Here is a 15,608-nt window from a genome sequence, read left to right as displayed (position 1 = left end):
CCCAACTTTATCACTAGCCTTTGCCAGAAGATTAGGAGTTCCTGGATTTTGTACTTCGGTCCTTGGTGAGGCTAAAGCCTCACAATCACGGGACTACTTCAGTTACTCAGTTACTATTCTTGCGGTCACGTGCTAAGATGCACGAGGGTGCATGCGCAACTCCTCCCCTAAGCCCTCAGAAGCAGGCCATACAGATGCCTGAACCCCTTGCAACGCCTGCTCACTTGGTTCAGACAGTCACATGACTGCTCACTTCCTCTCAGCGTCAAGAATCAAGCTAGGCCCTTTCTGTGTTTGCTGTGAGCTCACAGAGCCTCCACCCAGGCAAGGCCTTCGGAGTTGTCCTTGTTTTCTCTAAGGACAAAGCCTGACCGGACTCTGGATTAGACTCCCTACTTTTCCAGGAAGCATTACGGTACTGGAGGCTGATTGTCGAAGACCACTTTTCTGGTAGGAGGCCCACCATCTGCTCTCTGGGATTTTACTCAGCTCACGTGGCAGGGGTCTGGCGGGATGGCGGTGGGGTAGGGTGGGGTTGTGGCTTTAAGGTGTAACCTTGTAGCTGCTGCACAGTCCAGGGAGCCCAAGGAGAGGGCTTTCCATAGAGGCGTGGGAAGACTTTCTGATGGTGGCCAAAAATTGAAAAGGCTGACCCGGAACAAGGAGTTTGCAAAGTCTTCTTATGGTCCTGGACTCACAAGAGGAGCAACAAGGACAAATGGGTGGAGCTGGACTGGGGGATTAAGAATGAGCAGCAACCATGAGTGTTTAAAGACTGACATTCATCGCATCACTGCACCGCACGACTATTAAATCATAATAGGACCACCCTCCCCTTCCTTGTCGCCCTCACTGTGGTCTTCTAGATTTTTCTGTCTGTTCTGCAGTGAGATCACTCCCTTCCCTTCTCTGCAAGTCATCTGGCCCGTTTCTTATCTTGCCTGTTTCTTTCAAGGATATCAGAGATTTCCTATTAGCCAGTTCTCACAGAGTTGATTTCTGACTGCCTTCTTCAGTTCCCTGCAGCTGCTCTGTGCTGCTGCACTCTGACTTCTTTTCTCCCCAAGCACTTCCTCTGGGATAAGCAGTTATAAGGAAGCAGGAAGTGATCAGAGGAGGGAAAACAGGCAAAGTAGAGTGGGTACTTTTCTAAAGTTTGAGGTTTCTTTCAACAAACTTGTCAACCTGGGGACAAAGTAGACACTCTGAATTTCTTGACTTGAAATTCTTCAGGTTTGGGGGGGGGAGGGAGGGAGTTGGCAGAAGGACATCCATCCTCTTATGTTCAAGCACTCCTGAGGTCAGCAACACACTGAGATTTCCATTTTCTCTACTAAGTTTTGTTCCTTAGATTCCTTGCTGCAGCCTCCCTTTTCTGTGTCACAAAGAACATGCAAAAGACATGCAGTGAAAATCTTTTTATTCATTCATTAATTTTTTCTATTCACTTTATATCCCGATTGCATCCCCTCACTCTTCTCCCAGTCCCACCCTCACAAATCTCTCCTCCCCCCCCCCCCCCGTGTTACCCCCTTCCCTTTGCCTCTGAGAAGGGGAAGTCCTCTCTGGGTACCACAATTGGCCTGGGACATCCAGTAGCATCAGGAGTAGGTAATCCTCTCCCACTGACACCCCAAATCTTAAGGGGTGAGCCTTCGGACCATCCTGAAGGTGATAGTGAATGAGAAAAGCTGAGTAAGGAGCACCATGGTGCTTTTCCTTCCTGGGGTTGAGAAACACACTTTCCAGGAGAGTAAAGTGATATCTTGTATGACAGCATTTAAGTAATCTATTTTCCTCCTACTTCTCTATTTCTAAGCTTCGTCAGAAGACTACAAAGGCCAAGAGACAAGAAGGATGTGCTCCAATGAAAGGAAGCAGGGGCCCTTCAGATACACAGGTAAAGACCCCTCCAGGCATGCTGCTGTGTTTGTGCTTAGATAGTCTGCTCACAGCAACATGTAGCCCTCAGGTCTCTTCCATTCCCTGGTAATGAATTCCTTTTCAAGGAGCCCCTGGTGTAGTAATGTTTTCTGCACATATTTTGAGATGGCATGAATTTATTCTTCTACCCATTAATTCATGTATTGTGCTTACTAAGGACAGTGGGATTGATGTATAATAACTGTAATTTTTCTTTTTGTCATTAACTCATTCATTTGATATTTTATCCTCTTTTTATTCAGTGATATCCCCCAATAGAATCTTTTCAAGTTTTCCTTCTTCACAGATTCCAGTCTGTAAGGATGATTCTAGAATTGTTGAGTGTAAATTCGCAACCTCATTTATAAATCATAAAAAAGGGTCATCTCTTTGAGCAAATGAAGTACCCCACCATTGAAAGCAGGGTACCACTGATGTTCCAGGCTGAGAGGAGGCAATGCCTTTCACTGAGTCAAAATAATTCATGGTTTTTGAGTACTACCTTTTTATTGGAAAGCTGTCATATACCATGCCTCTCTTGAATAGCAGGCAGCACCACAAATTGTTGTGTAAGTTTCCTCGTTTCAGAAAAATCAAGATACTGTTCTTTCCATTTACAGAGGCATCTGAGTAATGCTGTGTTTATAGGCGCACTTCAAGTCTGAGTGGTTCATTTTTCACTGTACCTGTAAGTCCTGAGCCAGTGCAAACTATCCACATGATGGTAGCTGATTAGACCTGAAGGATTCTTACTGAAACGAAGTAGGGATCTAAAGTAATGGAGTAGGCAAAATCTAGACCAGGATTATTCAGTGTGCCACTTGCAAAGGGAACCACCAGAGAGTGTTAAAGCACACCATCATAAATAGCACTCACCCCACTCAGTGCAGTTTAGAGACAGATGTTGTCATGGCCCTGCTAAAGGCCCGCCAGTGAGAAAAAGTCTGTTGTAAAGATTTTGTACCCCAGGCAGGGACAAATAGAAGTACTCAGCCAACAGCAGCATTGACCACGTCCTAGAGGAACAGAAGTCCAGTCCAAAGAGGTTAAATAGTTGCCAGAATTCATGTAGGCCCTAGATGGCAGTGCCGAGACTTGCATCCAGCCAAGCCTGATTTCAAGGTCAGTGTCTTTTGTAATCATTTTTTCATCACTTACTGCTCCTGCAGTTCTCTTCAGTGAAGTGAGTGTACACATATGGAATGAAGATGTTTTCCCCTTACATTATTCCTCTCACCCGAAGTGACTTGAATATAGCCATGATGGCACCTGTCACAAACAACATCACTAATAAGCCAATAAATAGTCTTTTGTGAACAAGCAGATGTATTGGATGCACTAATTGCCTTTGTGTTCAAATATAGACCTTATTATAAAACAATGATCAGTGGCACAGAGAAAGGTTCTCCATGGGTGGTTTCCTTTCAGAAAATTTAATCCAGTGTCTTTCTACTAAGTAGAAGACAGTGACCGAAACATGCAGTGATATTGACAACAGATGGTGCAGAGATGGACAAAGGTGCTGGGTGCTAGGTACTGGTGTCAGAGAAAAACAGTTATGTTAAATTTTTTCTGCAACCTGTGTGGCAGAGAGTATAGAAGCAGAAAGTACAGAAAGACCACTTTGGGAATAAAGTGGTTCTTGTGTTGGCAATCACTCTTCCTGCTGTGTGAAAGACAGTGTCTGAGTGAGCCTGGAAAAAAAAAAGCAAAGGTAGCCTTGGAGTAACCCAGGGGACAGTTTTGGAGACCTGGCCAGGGCAAAGGTGAGACAAGTCAGACTGTGATGGGATTTTGAAAGCAGAGCCAGGAGAATTTCCTTAGCAGTTAGATGTAGCCTGTGAAACAAAGACAGCAGGCCCACTGAACTAAAGGCTTATCCCAAAGAGTCTCTTCACCTTTAGATTCATTTCCAGTGCCAGTGCTAACACAGGGAAGGCATTGCAGTGTGTGACTGAAAGCTTCTGATAATGGGTCACATGATAAAAGCTATGGAGTCCCCAGGAATGTTCATCTGGGCTGAACAACATCACTCTGTGATGAGTGGACTCCAATTGAGCTATTTTTTATCCATACATGTTCTTGAGGCAAAGTGGAATAATGGCAGAATACAACCTACAACTCACAAACCTACATGAGAAGGCTGGTCCTTCTTAGCATTCATATCCACCCCACGGGCAAAAATAACAACATTACCTGTTGCTGGAACCTGGTGATTGATAGTACAAAATGCATTTGTTGAGGGCATCCAAGGGGGATAGATAGGAGGCTATTGTTATTTCAAAAGATAAAATAAGACAGCAAACAAACAGAAAACAGAAAGCATTTCACGTCTGCCACCCACTGTGGAATCAGATATACTGCAGGAAAGCTTGTTGGGAGGGTTTGAGTTGGAGAGGTGCATGGAGTGGGGAAATGACTCTAAGATGTGAATAGGTACAGGCATATACAACAAAAACATTCACCAACACAACTAGGGCTGCATTGCCCAACAAACTGCTCCTCAAGCTTGAAGATTCTCTGTGCTCGCAATGCTTCCTGTAGTGCATGATCTACATGGCATAAACAGAACGCCTCACCAAAGAACAGGCATACCTTGGCTTAACTCTCAGTTTCCTGGAAGTATTTGTGAACATAGAGAATTTCAAACTTGTGGAGCAGACCTCAGCATGTAGCAGATGTGCAGTCCCAAACAGTAATTTCTGTGACTGTAATGGACTTAGACAAGAATACCTACAGCCAAATCACAGTACACTTGGAAATTGTGTTTGATACTCACAATTCCAGGTTTTGTTTCATACATTTGTAAAGCAAGTATGTGGTTTAGGAAGGTTAGTCCTCTGTACTTGAAAGTATTGTAGGCCAGGACTGAGAAGACATGTGATCTGAATAGCTCAAACCTGAGCATTGTGAATGGTCATCAGGTAATTTGGTGACAGGTTAATGGGCTACTGCCTTAGTCTCCACTGCCAGTAAAGTTTAGATATCAGCAACAAGGAAGTTTACAGATTGTTAAATGTATTAGTCAGTTTAATGTATAATTGGATGTTGCAGTAAGGTGGGGAGAGTAGGACTCCAAGCCATTGTGTGGCTGTGACGTTAGAGAATCCCAGGACAAGGCCAGGTTGGGCAGCCTACTAGTACAAGCTTTGTGTTTGGTCTATACCATGGGCTGAATATATCACAAATCCTGCACTACTGTGTTTAAAAGGGCCAAAATAGCCCCTTATTGTAAGTTGTAATCTGTGACTATGGCAGAAGTTTGCCCACTGGGTTTTCATGATTGATCCTTTGGGGGAAAACTGGCATTTAATTTCCCTCCCATGGTGGTGCCTTCCCCCTAATGTTATATGTGGTAAATGGATCATTGATGTGTCTTCCAAACATGCATTGTTTACCATTTCATAATATTATGATGGTAAAAACTGTGTTCTTCTAGGAAGAAAGAAAGAGAGGGCTTCTTCCCTGGGCTATACTGGCAAGAGGTCCGATCATTATGAACATACTGGACACACGATTCTGCCTTCAAAAGCTCGGAGTGATAGTGGAAATCTGGAGATGAGAGCTGTTCTCTGGAACCCATCAGTAAGACAGTAAGTTACCAAGCAGCCTGGTTAGTATAGTAGGTGACAGTCCCTGGGACTGGGCAATAACTTCACCACTTCTTCACTTGAGATCTCCTCTCACTGGAAAACTGGAGATCTGTTGCTCTATAGATGTGGAATAGAGGCTGATAAATCATAATTGTATCTGTGTTACCAGTGATGGTAGAATGGATGCTTACAAGAATTTTTTAGCATTTACTGACACTCCCTATCCCTCTCATAGCACACCTTATGCTGGGCGACGTAGGAGTAGAGAGGAAGATCATGTGGAGGACCAAATCCATATCACAGTATGGAGAGATGACAAACCCCAAGAGAGAGAAGTAGGGCAGGTCACAGAAGATGGAATACTGGAGAGCTGGTTCAAGGTCACGGTGAGTATCTTGGTGACATTTGCAATTAAACTTTTCTGAAATCCAAGAGAAGGAAGATCACAGTAAGAAAGACAAGTCAGTTACTTGGAGGGAGAAGAGTTACTGTGTGGCGAGCTCTAGATCTGTGTTTGGTACAAAATGAGGAACTGTGTCAGAGGTCCTGTGGAAGTTCTTTATAGAACTTAAAGGAAAGAACATTTAGAGCATTTCTGCTCTCTGCCAAGATTCCATGGTATCTTTCTTCTCTCTTGTTCCTTATTTGTAAATTTAGGTTCCATGTGGGAGAAAGTGTGACAAGACACAGCTAATGGATTCAGTTCACAGCCTTTGCAGAGTGCCCTTCACACCAGTGGATGTAAGAGAGGATGATGAAGCCAGCTGGGATGGCTTGGAGGATTGACTGGGAGGCCAGGCTCAGTAGAGGTCAGTGGCCTCTGATGCTTTCACTTCTGCTTTCCCCTCTGTATAGTTCCATTGTGACAAACACCGGATCCAGTTCTTTGTCCAGGATGCTAGCATTGCCTCTGCATTGAAGGATGTCAGCTATAAGATATGTACTGAGGACTTCCAGAAGGTGTGTGCTAGAGTCATTCTCTGGACCTAGCCCCGAAACACCCCACGGAACAAGAGCATTATCTTTGGGAGTTCCTGGTGTTTACTATGTCTCTCCTCCCCATAGATACCTATTTTTGTCAATCCCTCGGTTGCACCCTATTCTGTGCAGAATAGGTTCACAAAAGAACAAATGGAGCAGCTGAAGGTAAAGCAATCTGAAGGCACTGTGTGTATTCACTTCCCAGACCCAGGTCTCTACTTCCCACCCCCAATCCCATGATGTTCCCAACACCACAACCCATGACACTACAGAGCCACCCTTTCCATCTGTGTCTCTGCAGCTTGTTATGAAGAAAAGATATGACGTTACTCAGCATGCTCTGTGCCTCAAAAAACTCCGATTTGATCCAGGTATGGCTGACAGCAATATTTGTGGATCACAGATCCACCTAGGAAGAAGATATAGTGGTGTTTGGAGAGGGGACTGTGCTGGGTATGGTTTCAGACAGGGTCCTCTCTACCTTCTGATTCCTTTCTCTCCTCTTCCTGAAGACTTGATGAGTCACAACATAGACATGATTCTGAATCGAAGAAGCTGTATGGCTGCCACCCTTCAGATCATCCAAGAGGATTTTCCTAAGGTATTGGTTGATGTTTGTGTGGAGGGCCAGAAAGAATGGGGTGAAGTGCAAATATGTCTCCAAGGCTCTTCGCAGTAAAGATTACTCTAACTTTTGCTCCCCAAAGCTGTTATCCTTGAACTTGAGCAGCAACAAACTGTTCCAGTTAGATAGCCTGTTTGATGTGGTAAAGAAGGCACCCCAACTCAAGATCCTGAACCTCTCCAAAAACATGGTAAGAAGAGGAGATTGGGGTTAAGGATGGATAGTAGTTTAGAATATGGTACTTGACAGCATTAGACAGATAAACCGTGAGTGGGAGCAGGGAGGTATGGCTTCTGAACTTCTGATGGCTGTCTTTGCCTGGAACACCTTTACCAGTGCTCTTGTTGTCCTCAGGTAAGAACAGTGTGGGAGTTGGAGAAGATGAAAGGGCTGAAGCTGGAACAGCTGTGGCTAGAAGGGAACCCCTTGTGCAGCTCCTTCCGAGACCACTCTTCCTATGTAAGGTAGATATACCTGCTAACACCTCTTTCCCCCTGGTGGCCTGAGAGACTATGGGAGGAGGCAGCCCTGGTCTTCTAGGAGGACCTCAGGGCCTGCTCTCCCCTGTCTCTGTACTCTGGGCTTTGCTCACAGGCTTCCTTTGATACTATCCTGTCTACCCCACCTTACCTAGCATGGGTTGTGTCATACTTTCATGAGTTTTCAGCCTCTTCCAGAAGGTACTCCTGAGCATCTCAACAGCACCAGGCCTCCTTTCCAGTCCTGAGAGGAGCCTTTCTTCTGGTCTTGTTCCTGAATGGTCCTATCATCTGTCCCAGGATGCCCTAGAGGTTGTCCTACCCCAGCTGAGGGCTGAGGTCCTAGGTGATGCTGACGTGGACATCACTTCCTCTAGACTACTGCTGGGATCTCTGTCTTCCTTTGGATCAGGGGACCTCTGCTCTCTAGATCAGGAATCCAGGAGTGGGCCATGACTGGGGAGCCAAAGGCGTCCTGGAGCAGGAAGGGAAGGGAGAGGGCAAAAGAGGTTGAGGGGAAAGAAGCCCCTGGCTTCCTAGAAGCCTCCTTCCCTCCCTCCATCCCTCCGTCCCTAAGTCCCTATGGGCCAGCCTTCCTTGCTCATCATCCTACCTAGCATGTAAGAGTAGCCATGGGTAGTCTGAAACAAGCAACTTGATTCCTTGGAGAAAGCCATAGCCCAGCTACAACATGCTGAGTTAGGGACTCACCTATCACTTCTTCAGCTTCTGGAAAATGGTTCTTGCCTCCAGGGAAGCTCTTAGTCCCCAGATCACTCAGAAAACAGTAAGAATCTTCATGCCAGTCTCAGTAGCTTGCATGTTTTCAATGCTGCTTTGGGTTCCTGGCCTAGCCTGACACATGTAAAGGAAAGGATAGCAGCAGGTGAACCCCTTTCTCCCCTGCTATTCCAACTCACTACACAAGACAGAGCACTTTCTCATTCCCTTTGCATTGCCTTCTCTGTGTGTCTCTCACAAATCCCCCTTGCGCCCTCATTCCCTTTCTGTCATCATCTACCACCCCACTGCTATCTCCATTCTCCATCCTGATTCCTGACTCCTCCACCTTCATCTTCAGCATCTTGAAGAATCCTACACACCTTTTAAAGTGGCAGGGCCTTTTGTGGAGACTGAGGAAGAGGAATGGAGGCAGGGAGTGGACGAAACCCTGGACACTGGGCTATCAATGTGGTTTCTTGTGGCCCTGGAGAGGGGGCCCATGTGATGTAGGTGGAAGCTATCCAGAGGTCTGGTGGTGGGGAACAGGCTGGAAGATAACTGGAGGGAAAACCGATGGTTGGGTAGGAGCAGGTAAGAAATGCTGCCCAAATCTGAACTGTCAATCATTTCTGTGGCTTTTGTTTTTTGAGCAGTGCAGTCCTGAACTGTTTTCCGGAGTTGTTCTGCCTGGTATGTTCCTGCCTTCATCATTGTCCTGTATTCCTCACATGATTGAGCTCCACACTTAATCCCAGCCCATTTGAATCTTGCCTAGATAATCTGTGCCTGAGACAGCTGTTCATATTCTATGGCATAGATAATAAAGAAAAAATAACCTGAATGTTGTTCCATAATTATACACACAAACCAACCACACGACTCACATAACACACAGAAAGAGACCTACAAACCACATATGATAGATGTTTACAGTACCCCATAATTCAGACACCCACTATAATCTCACAGCCCAGGAAGTTTCGTAGCCACCTTACTCCTGGTCTCTGACTCAAAGTTATCCCCCTTGGAGGTAATCATGGGTCATTTCTATGGATGTCCAGGGATACCTCCCTAGCATGCATTCCAGACTCCTCTTCCTCATCTCTTCAGGATGGCAGGAAGTTAATGCTTCCAACTGTAATGGACATTGAAGAACCCCAGTTAACGAAGCCCTGCAAGGTGGGGAAGAAGGACCAAGAGAGATTTATGCTGTTGCTTGTGAACCTTAGTAGATGCATTGTCTAAAATGGCTTTGTATTCCAGGACATCTTTAAGGGTTCAGACGTGATAAAGAGTCAAGTACAGCAATTCCTGCGGGAGTAAGTGTGCATGGGACCTTGAAGAAGGGAAGGGGTTGGGCCACCTTAGCACAGATCTGCTCAGAGGTCTTTTCAGGTCACATCTGGGGTCCTGACCACTAAAATAGCTCCTTCTACCCACTTCCATACTACACAGGTTTTACTTGATCTACGACTCAGAAGAGCGACAGGATCTCCTGAACATTTACCATGACCAGGCCTGCTTCTCCCTGACCATTCCCTTCAACCCCGGTGATCCAGATCTGTGAGTATCACACATCACACTCTCTTCTGGAGCAGTGTGAATCCACCTCCCACTCCCAGCACCAAGTAGACACAACTGACTCCCTGGAAGCATTAGCACTGGCTGGACCCCTCCCCTAGAACTCTTTTCTTCTAGGAATAGCATGTGTGGATACTTCAAGGATGAAAGGGATATGAAAAAGTCCAAGGAGTTCTGTAAGTGTGTGCTGTGGAAGACCTGGTAGAGTCCATGAACTCAGGCTGTGAAGGAGGTAATTATAGGGTATAATAGACTTGGCTTTTTCACTCCTCTGTAGACATTCAGAGGCAGCTGCTGAAGTATACAAAACAAGACATTGTGGACTATCTGAGGGCATTGCCCCAAACCCTGCATGCCTTCAGCTCTTTCCAAGTGAACATCTGTTTCCAGATGGTGAGCAATAGCTTCTGTATTGAGGCATGTTCCTATGTGGTTAGAAAGTTATGCAGGACCCTAATCCTGTCCTTGCCTTCTTCCCTATCAGGAAACAATGCTCTGCTTCTCTGTTAGTGGGCTCTTCAAGGAAGGTGAGTGCTTGTATAATCCTCTCTCCAGATCCCTTCTTGCTTCCTGACCTGGATGTGCATGTCTGAGAACTCCCCCAGCTCCCCTCCTTGTGTGTCTTCCTGTGTGCTTTCCTGCCCACAGAGCACCCTGGTCTGTGCCTGTCTCCTGCACAGCTCCCGGGTGAGGGAAGGTGCATGGGCTGTAGGGTTTGCTGGCTGTCATTCCAGATCCTTACTCTGTGACTTTGGGCCAGTTGCTTAGCCTCTGCATTTCCCAGTTTGTAAATGGTATTAATTAACCCCCTACCTCACCGCAGACAGATGTGAGTCAGAGCCCAAGTGAACATTGGAAGTGATTTTTCACAGGGTCCAGAATGTGGCAGGAGACCCATCAATATGAGTGGATTATCCCTCTTGTTGTCTGCCCCCATTTCCACCACAGACCCCTGACTCCAAGCCAATAGTTGAGTGGTCTGGGCTCTTTCAGTGTAAGGCCCTGACTGAGGAATGTTTTGTGAGGGTACAAAAGGTATGTAACCATAGTAAGGATGCTTCATTTTTTTTCTTGTTCTAAAAGTGGAGGGCAGCTCTAAGGAATGTGTTCGTGCCTTCATGCGGATCTTCATTGCTGTCCTTGGCAGGACTTCAAAGTGAGTGCAGTATTGTGGGTGGAAATCCCAAAGAGGTGGATCCAAGGAACAATGTAGCCTAGCAGTTAAGATTACGGGCTCCAAGGTTGGAATACCAGTTTTCTTCCTGACCCTAACAGTCCCGGTCACCTTGGCCCATTTAACTGATCTCTTCAGGAGACTCTGATTTTTCTTCTAAAAATTGAAATGAGGGCAATCAGGTTCCTTTGCTCTTGTGTAGGAGAAGTGTATGGGGATTAAGACTCCAAATCCAATGAACCTGGTAGACAATTCCTCCCTAGGAGGAGGTAGAGGTAGGTGGTGTTCTCTGGGTACCAACAAAGGATTTTGCTAGGCAAACTAAGCAGGCACATATTTGCAAAGTATCACGGGTTAAAGAGGATCCTGTCTGGGGCCATGGGGTTATGAGTGGAGTTTCCATCTGTCCAGTTTTCTCAGGGACTGATTTTCCTCCAGCCTGTGTATTGTGAATGACCAACTTTTTGTGTGGAATCCAAGCCCCGATGAGATTCTGGGCGCCTTTGCCATACCCTCGCCCACATCATGCTCCAGCTTCAAGCTTGTCCTTTCTCAAGAGCAGCAAAGAATGGTGCAGGCTTTCTCCACCCAGTCGGGGATGAAACTTGAATGGTCTCAGAAGTAAGTTCATGCTACAAATGTGGACAGGATGGGAATGGGGCTAGGATTGGAAAAGAATAATGGAATCTCACACAACATGTAGAAAACAAACTATTTATATTTTACATCAGACATTTAAAAAATGGGTGGGGGAGCACACTAAAAATTATTGTTTTGTAATAGTGTAGGTAAAGAACTTTTAAAGATAGTCCATGTTTTAAATGGCATTACATTCTACTTGGAAAATCCAAAGGAATTCATTACATTAAACCCCTAAAACTAATAAGTTCAGCACAGTTGCAGGATATAAGATTAATGTACAGAAATCAATTCTACTTCTATATACTTGGAGTAAATAACCAAAGAGTGAATTTAGAAAAGCAAGACCATTTAGAACAGCATCCAAATAAGTAAAACACTTCAGCACAAATGTAATAGAAGAGAGCAGGCAAATGTGGCAGTGTGTAAAATTGCTTTGCTGTACATGTGTCTGGACCACACAAAACATGAATGTCCCTATGACCTCCACACATGCACCAATGTGCTCACACATCTGCACTCACTGGAACACGTGTCTGTGTGTGCTCACCCCCCCCAAACATCTACCCCCCACCCTGCAGCATACATGCAGCTCATACTCTCATGTCTGAAAAATGTCTTAAAAAATGAAAGATGATCCAAATAATGGGAGAGGATTTTTCCATGTTCACAGGTATAACAATGCCAGTATTGTCCAGATGTCCTTGAAATTCTGCTGAAAGTGCCAAATTGTTTCTTTGCAAGAATTGAGAGAGGAGGTCTAAAGATTTGACTTAGCACTTAAGGGCACTGGGTACTTTTCCTGAGGATCTGACTTCAGTTTCCACCACCAACATACCTTTTCCACAGAAAACTGCCATTCTAGTTCCAAGGGATCCAACACTCTTTTATAGCTTTGGTGGGTACTTGCAGGCCACTGGTGCACAGATATGCACACAAGCAAAACACCCATATATACATAAAATAACTTTAAATTTAAACAGTTTTCAGTTGACAAGGTGATCCCGAACTTCATGTGAAAATGTAGTAGGCCCTATACTGCCTCAAATGACACTGAATGTGAAGAACAAAATTAAAGGAGGCACACTTCCCAGTTTAAAGCCCAGCTGCAATGCTACATTGAATAAGACTGTGTGGTGCTTGCATTGGTGCCACAGGGTTAGGCACTCATATTATTATTAACACTGATGGTTAGTTGATTACTTTTTACCAAGACTGTCCCACCAACATGTTTCCACAGAGATTAAGAGTATCTTTTGAATGCAGTGTACTGAGAGAACTGGATGCTCACTTCAAAAACGGAATTTTGAATCCCTGCACACACACATCCCCATAACCTGTGCCAACATTGACCATGCATAGACTGAGGATCCAAATCTTGTTATCCCAACTAAAATGCCCAAAGAACAAAACATAGATATAGATCTTTATGGCCTTGAATGAGTCACCCAAGTATATTCTGTGACACAAAAAAATCCCATGCACCTAAAGAAAAGCTGACAAATCGTACTGTATCTCAAATCTGTACAACAGTTGTTGTCAGGGAAGTGCAAAGACATATGTCAGAACAAGAAAAAGACATGCAGATCACATATCAGATAAGAACACAGGAAGAACATGTAGTAAACAGCAGGAAAAAAAGGCTAACAACACAATTGAGAGTAAGAAAGGGATCTGAGCAGATGTTTGTTTCTATGAAGACGATATGAAGTGGCCTGCAAGTACTTATTTTTCCTCTTTATTATTAGTCATTAGAGAAATGTAAATCAGAATGTCATGTTTCATCTTGAGTGTTACCTTTATTGGATGCTTAGATTACCTAAGAGATGCTTAGATTACTAAATTATACATACAGAGAGAGACAGAGACACATAGAAAGAGACAGCAAGACAGAGATAAACATTGGTAAAGAGATAGGGAGTTGAGATTGGGAGAAGAAGTGAGGGTGGGGTTTGTCATATCATTCCTCAAAAAGTTAAAGATGAAGTTGCCACATGGCCTAATCCGCTATGAAATATAGGCTACAAAGAGCAAAAACATATTTAGTCCAAAGCTTGGATGTTTATAGCACTGTTATTTACAGCTGGCGAACATCTCAACTGTTCTCCAAGATGAATGAATAAATGAATATGGTACATATCACAGTAGGATACTGTTCAGTCATAAAAGTGAATATGGACCCTACGTGTGGCCTGACATGTTGAAACTTGGAAATAATTGGACTAAGTGAATGAACCCAGTTACCTAAGGCCATTTTACTTGTTTAAGGTTGTTTATTAAAAATATTTAGGATGGGAAAATTGGTAACAATTGATAGCACAGTAGATTTTGCCAGTCACTGGGTGACACGGGAGAGCAGGGACTGAGCTCCAGCTGTTAGAGAGTTTTCTTTTGCAGCAATAGAACGATTTTGGAATTAATTGGGGCTGGCAGAGAGTCTTGTGAATATACTAGAAAATGACTGAGAGACATGCACTTGAAATAGTAAGCATCCTGAGATTTGTCATGCATCTTAATTTTAAAACTATGGGAGGGCATTTTCTTTTTAACTCCCACTTCCTATTCTCTTAAGCTTCTCTTTAAAAAGAGGTACAGGATAGATATTCACTGCTCATAGGAATACCCTTATGTTTCTGCTTTAAATTCTCCTAAGTTCTACCAGGTTTCCCTCCACTGTTATTATGGGGCTAAATCTGACACACACACACACCACACACACACACACACACACACACACACACACACACACACACGTCCCAGAATAACGTGTAGCATAGGTTATGTGGTAGCATTTGCATCCAGTGAATGTTTCCTGCAGTAGTATTGGAGGTCAGCTGTCTTTCTCCTACCTCAGGTGCCTTGAGGACAACAAGTGGGACTATTCCAAAGCTGCTGAAGTCTTCACTATGCTCCAGGTGAGGTCTGGGAATCACAGATAGGTTGTCTCTGAGCATTCAGCAAGATGGAGTCTAGGTGAACAGGGGATGAAACTCAGGGTACTGGGTGCATCTGACATCCTAATTCTATTGTTCCAGACGAAGAACAAGATCCCAAAGGAATTCTTCCAACAAATGACTTAAAAACACACCGCTGGATGTCATCTTTTTGTCTACACTCTTGTTTTTACCTATCTTGCGTATGATCCCAGCTGTAAGCCTGGCTGACCACAAGGCTGAAGTTAACATGGAAGCCAGGCAACATAGACCCCCCACCCCCCCACACCTAGGTAACTTGCTCTGTGTATTTCTCCTGAGAAATGCCTGTTTATTTTCATAATAAAAGTTACTTTGCACATTGTGCCCTGGATTCTTCTTTGCCTGTAGTAGCCATGAGGCAGAGGGCCTAGGACTGAAAGCTCTTACCTTGCACCTCCCTCCACCTCTACTCCCCACACATCCACTTTCACCACATTAATTCATGGGCATTCTGAGCCACATTTGCAGGGCTTGCTTCTATGGACAGTGTGGTGGTGTGCATAAGAATGTCTCCCATAGGCTCATTTTTTTGGATGCTTGGTCATCAGGGAGAGGTACTACTCAGGAGGAAATTAGAAAGTGTGGCTTTTTTGGAGTAGATGTGGTCTTTGATGAAGTGTATCACTCGTAAGCTTTGAGGTTTCAAGAACTCAAGCCATGTCCAGTCTCTGTCTTCCTGTTACCTGTGGTTCAGGCTTTAGAAGTCTAGGCTACTTCTCCAGCAGTATGTCTGCCTGCATTCTGCTCTGGTCCCCAGTGCGCTAGGAGAGGAGAATGGTTATTGCTCATTATTATTATCCACAGTGAAAAACAGCAACAAGTGTGAAGGAATGAAATAAATGTATACTTTACAACTGAAATGAGGACTAGAGAGCTTAAGACTTAAAGCAGCATATTAAAAACAATGCAGTGACC

General features: G+C 44.5%; 1 protein-coding gene across 1 annotated transcript; it reads left to right on the top strand.

The window, feature by feature from the left end:
* The first annotated feature begins 289 nt into the window (after positions 1-289).
* LOC127674929 (nuclear RNA export factor 2-like) lies at positions 290-14,962 on the top strand. Its single transcript, XM_052170753.1, has 22 exons — positions 290-450; positions 1,820-1,900; positions 5,363-5,516; positions 5,752-5,902; positions 6,174-6,257; positions 6,372-6,476; positions 6,582-6,662; positions 6,799-6,868; positions 7,010-7,098; positions 7,205-7,312; positions 7,477-7,586; positions 8,978-9,014; positions 9,435-9,503; positions 9,588-9,643; positions 9,780-9,887; positions 10,023-10,081; positions 10,183-10,298; positions 10,390-10,432; positions 10,989-11,061; positions 11,518-11,700; positions 14,573-14,633; positions 14,754-14,962. The coding sequence occupies exons 2-22, from the start codon at positions 1,858-1,860 to the stop codon at positions 14,796-14,798; spliced, it is 1,845 nt and encodes a 614-aa protein (XP_052026713.1). The 5' UTR covers positions 290-450; positions 1,820-1,857; the 3' UTR covers positions 14,799-14,962.
* The last annotated feature ends 646 nt before the right edge of the window (positions 14,963-15,608 follow it).

Source organism: Apodemus sylvaticus, chromosome X, assembly GCF_947179515.1.
Source record: "Apodemus sylvaticus chromosome X, mApoSyl1.1, whole genome shotgun sequence".
In the NCBI taxonomy this organism is placed as follows: domain Eukaryota; kingdom Metazoa; phylum Chordata; class Mammalia; order Rodentia; family Muridae; genus Apodemus; species Apodemus sylvaticus.
Note: the sequence above shows the minus strand (reverse complement) of the source record. Positions and strands in the feature narration are given on the sequence as shown.

Bases quoted from the DNA above. Each gene is read 5' to 3' on its own strand.
- LOC127674929 (XM_052170753.1), top strand. From the start codon at position 1,858: ATGTGCTCCAATGAAAGGAAGCAGGGGCCCTTCAGATACACAG. The intron at 1,901-5,362 runs GTAAAGACCCCT...GTGTTCTTCTAG, and splicing joins GGGGCCCTTCAGATACACAG to GAAGAAAGAAAGAGAGGGCT. The intron at 6,477-6,581 runs GTGTGTGCTAGA...TCCTCCCCATAG, and splicing joins GTACTGAGGACTTCCAGAAG to ATACCTATTTTTGTCAATCC.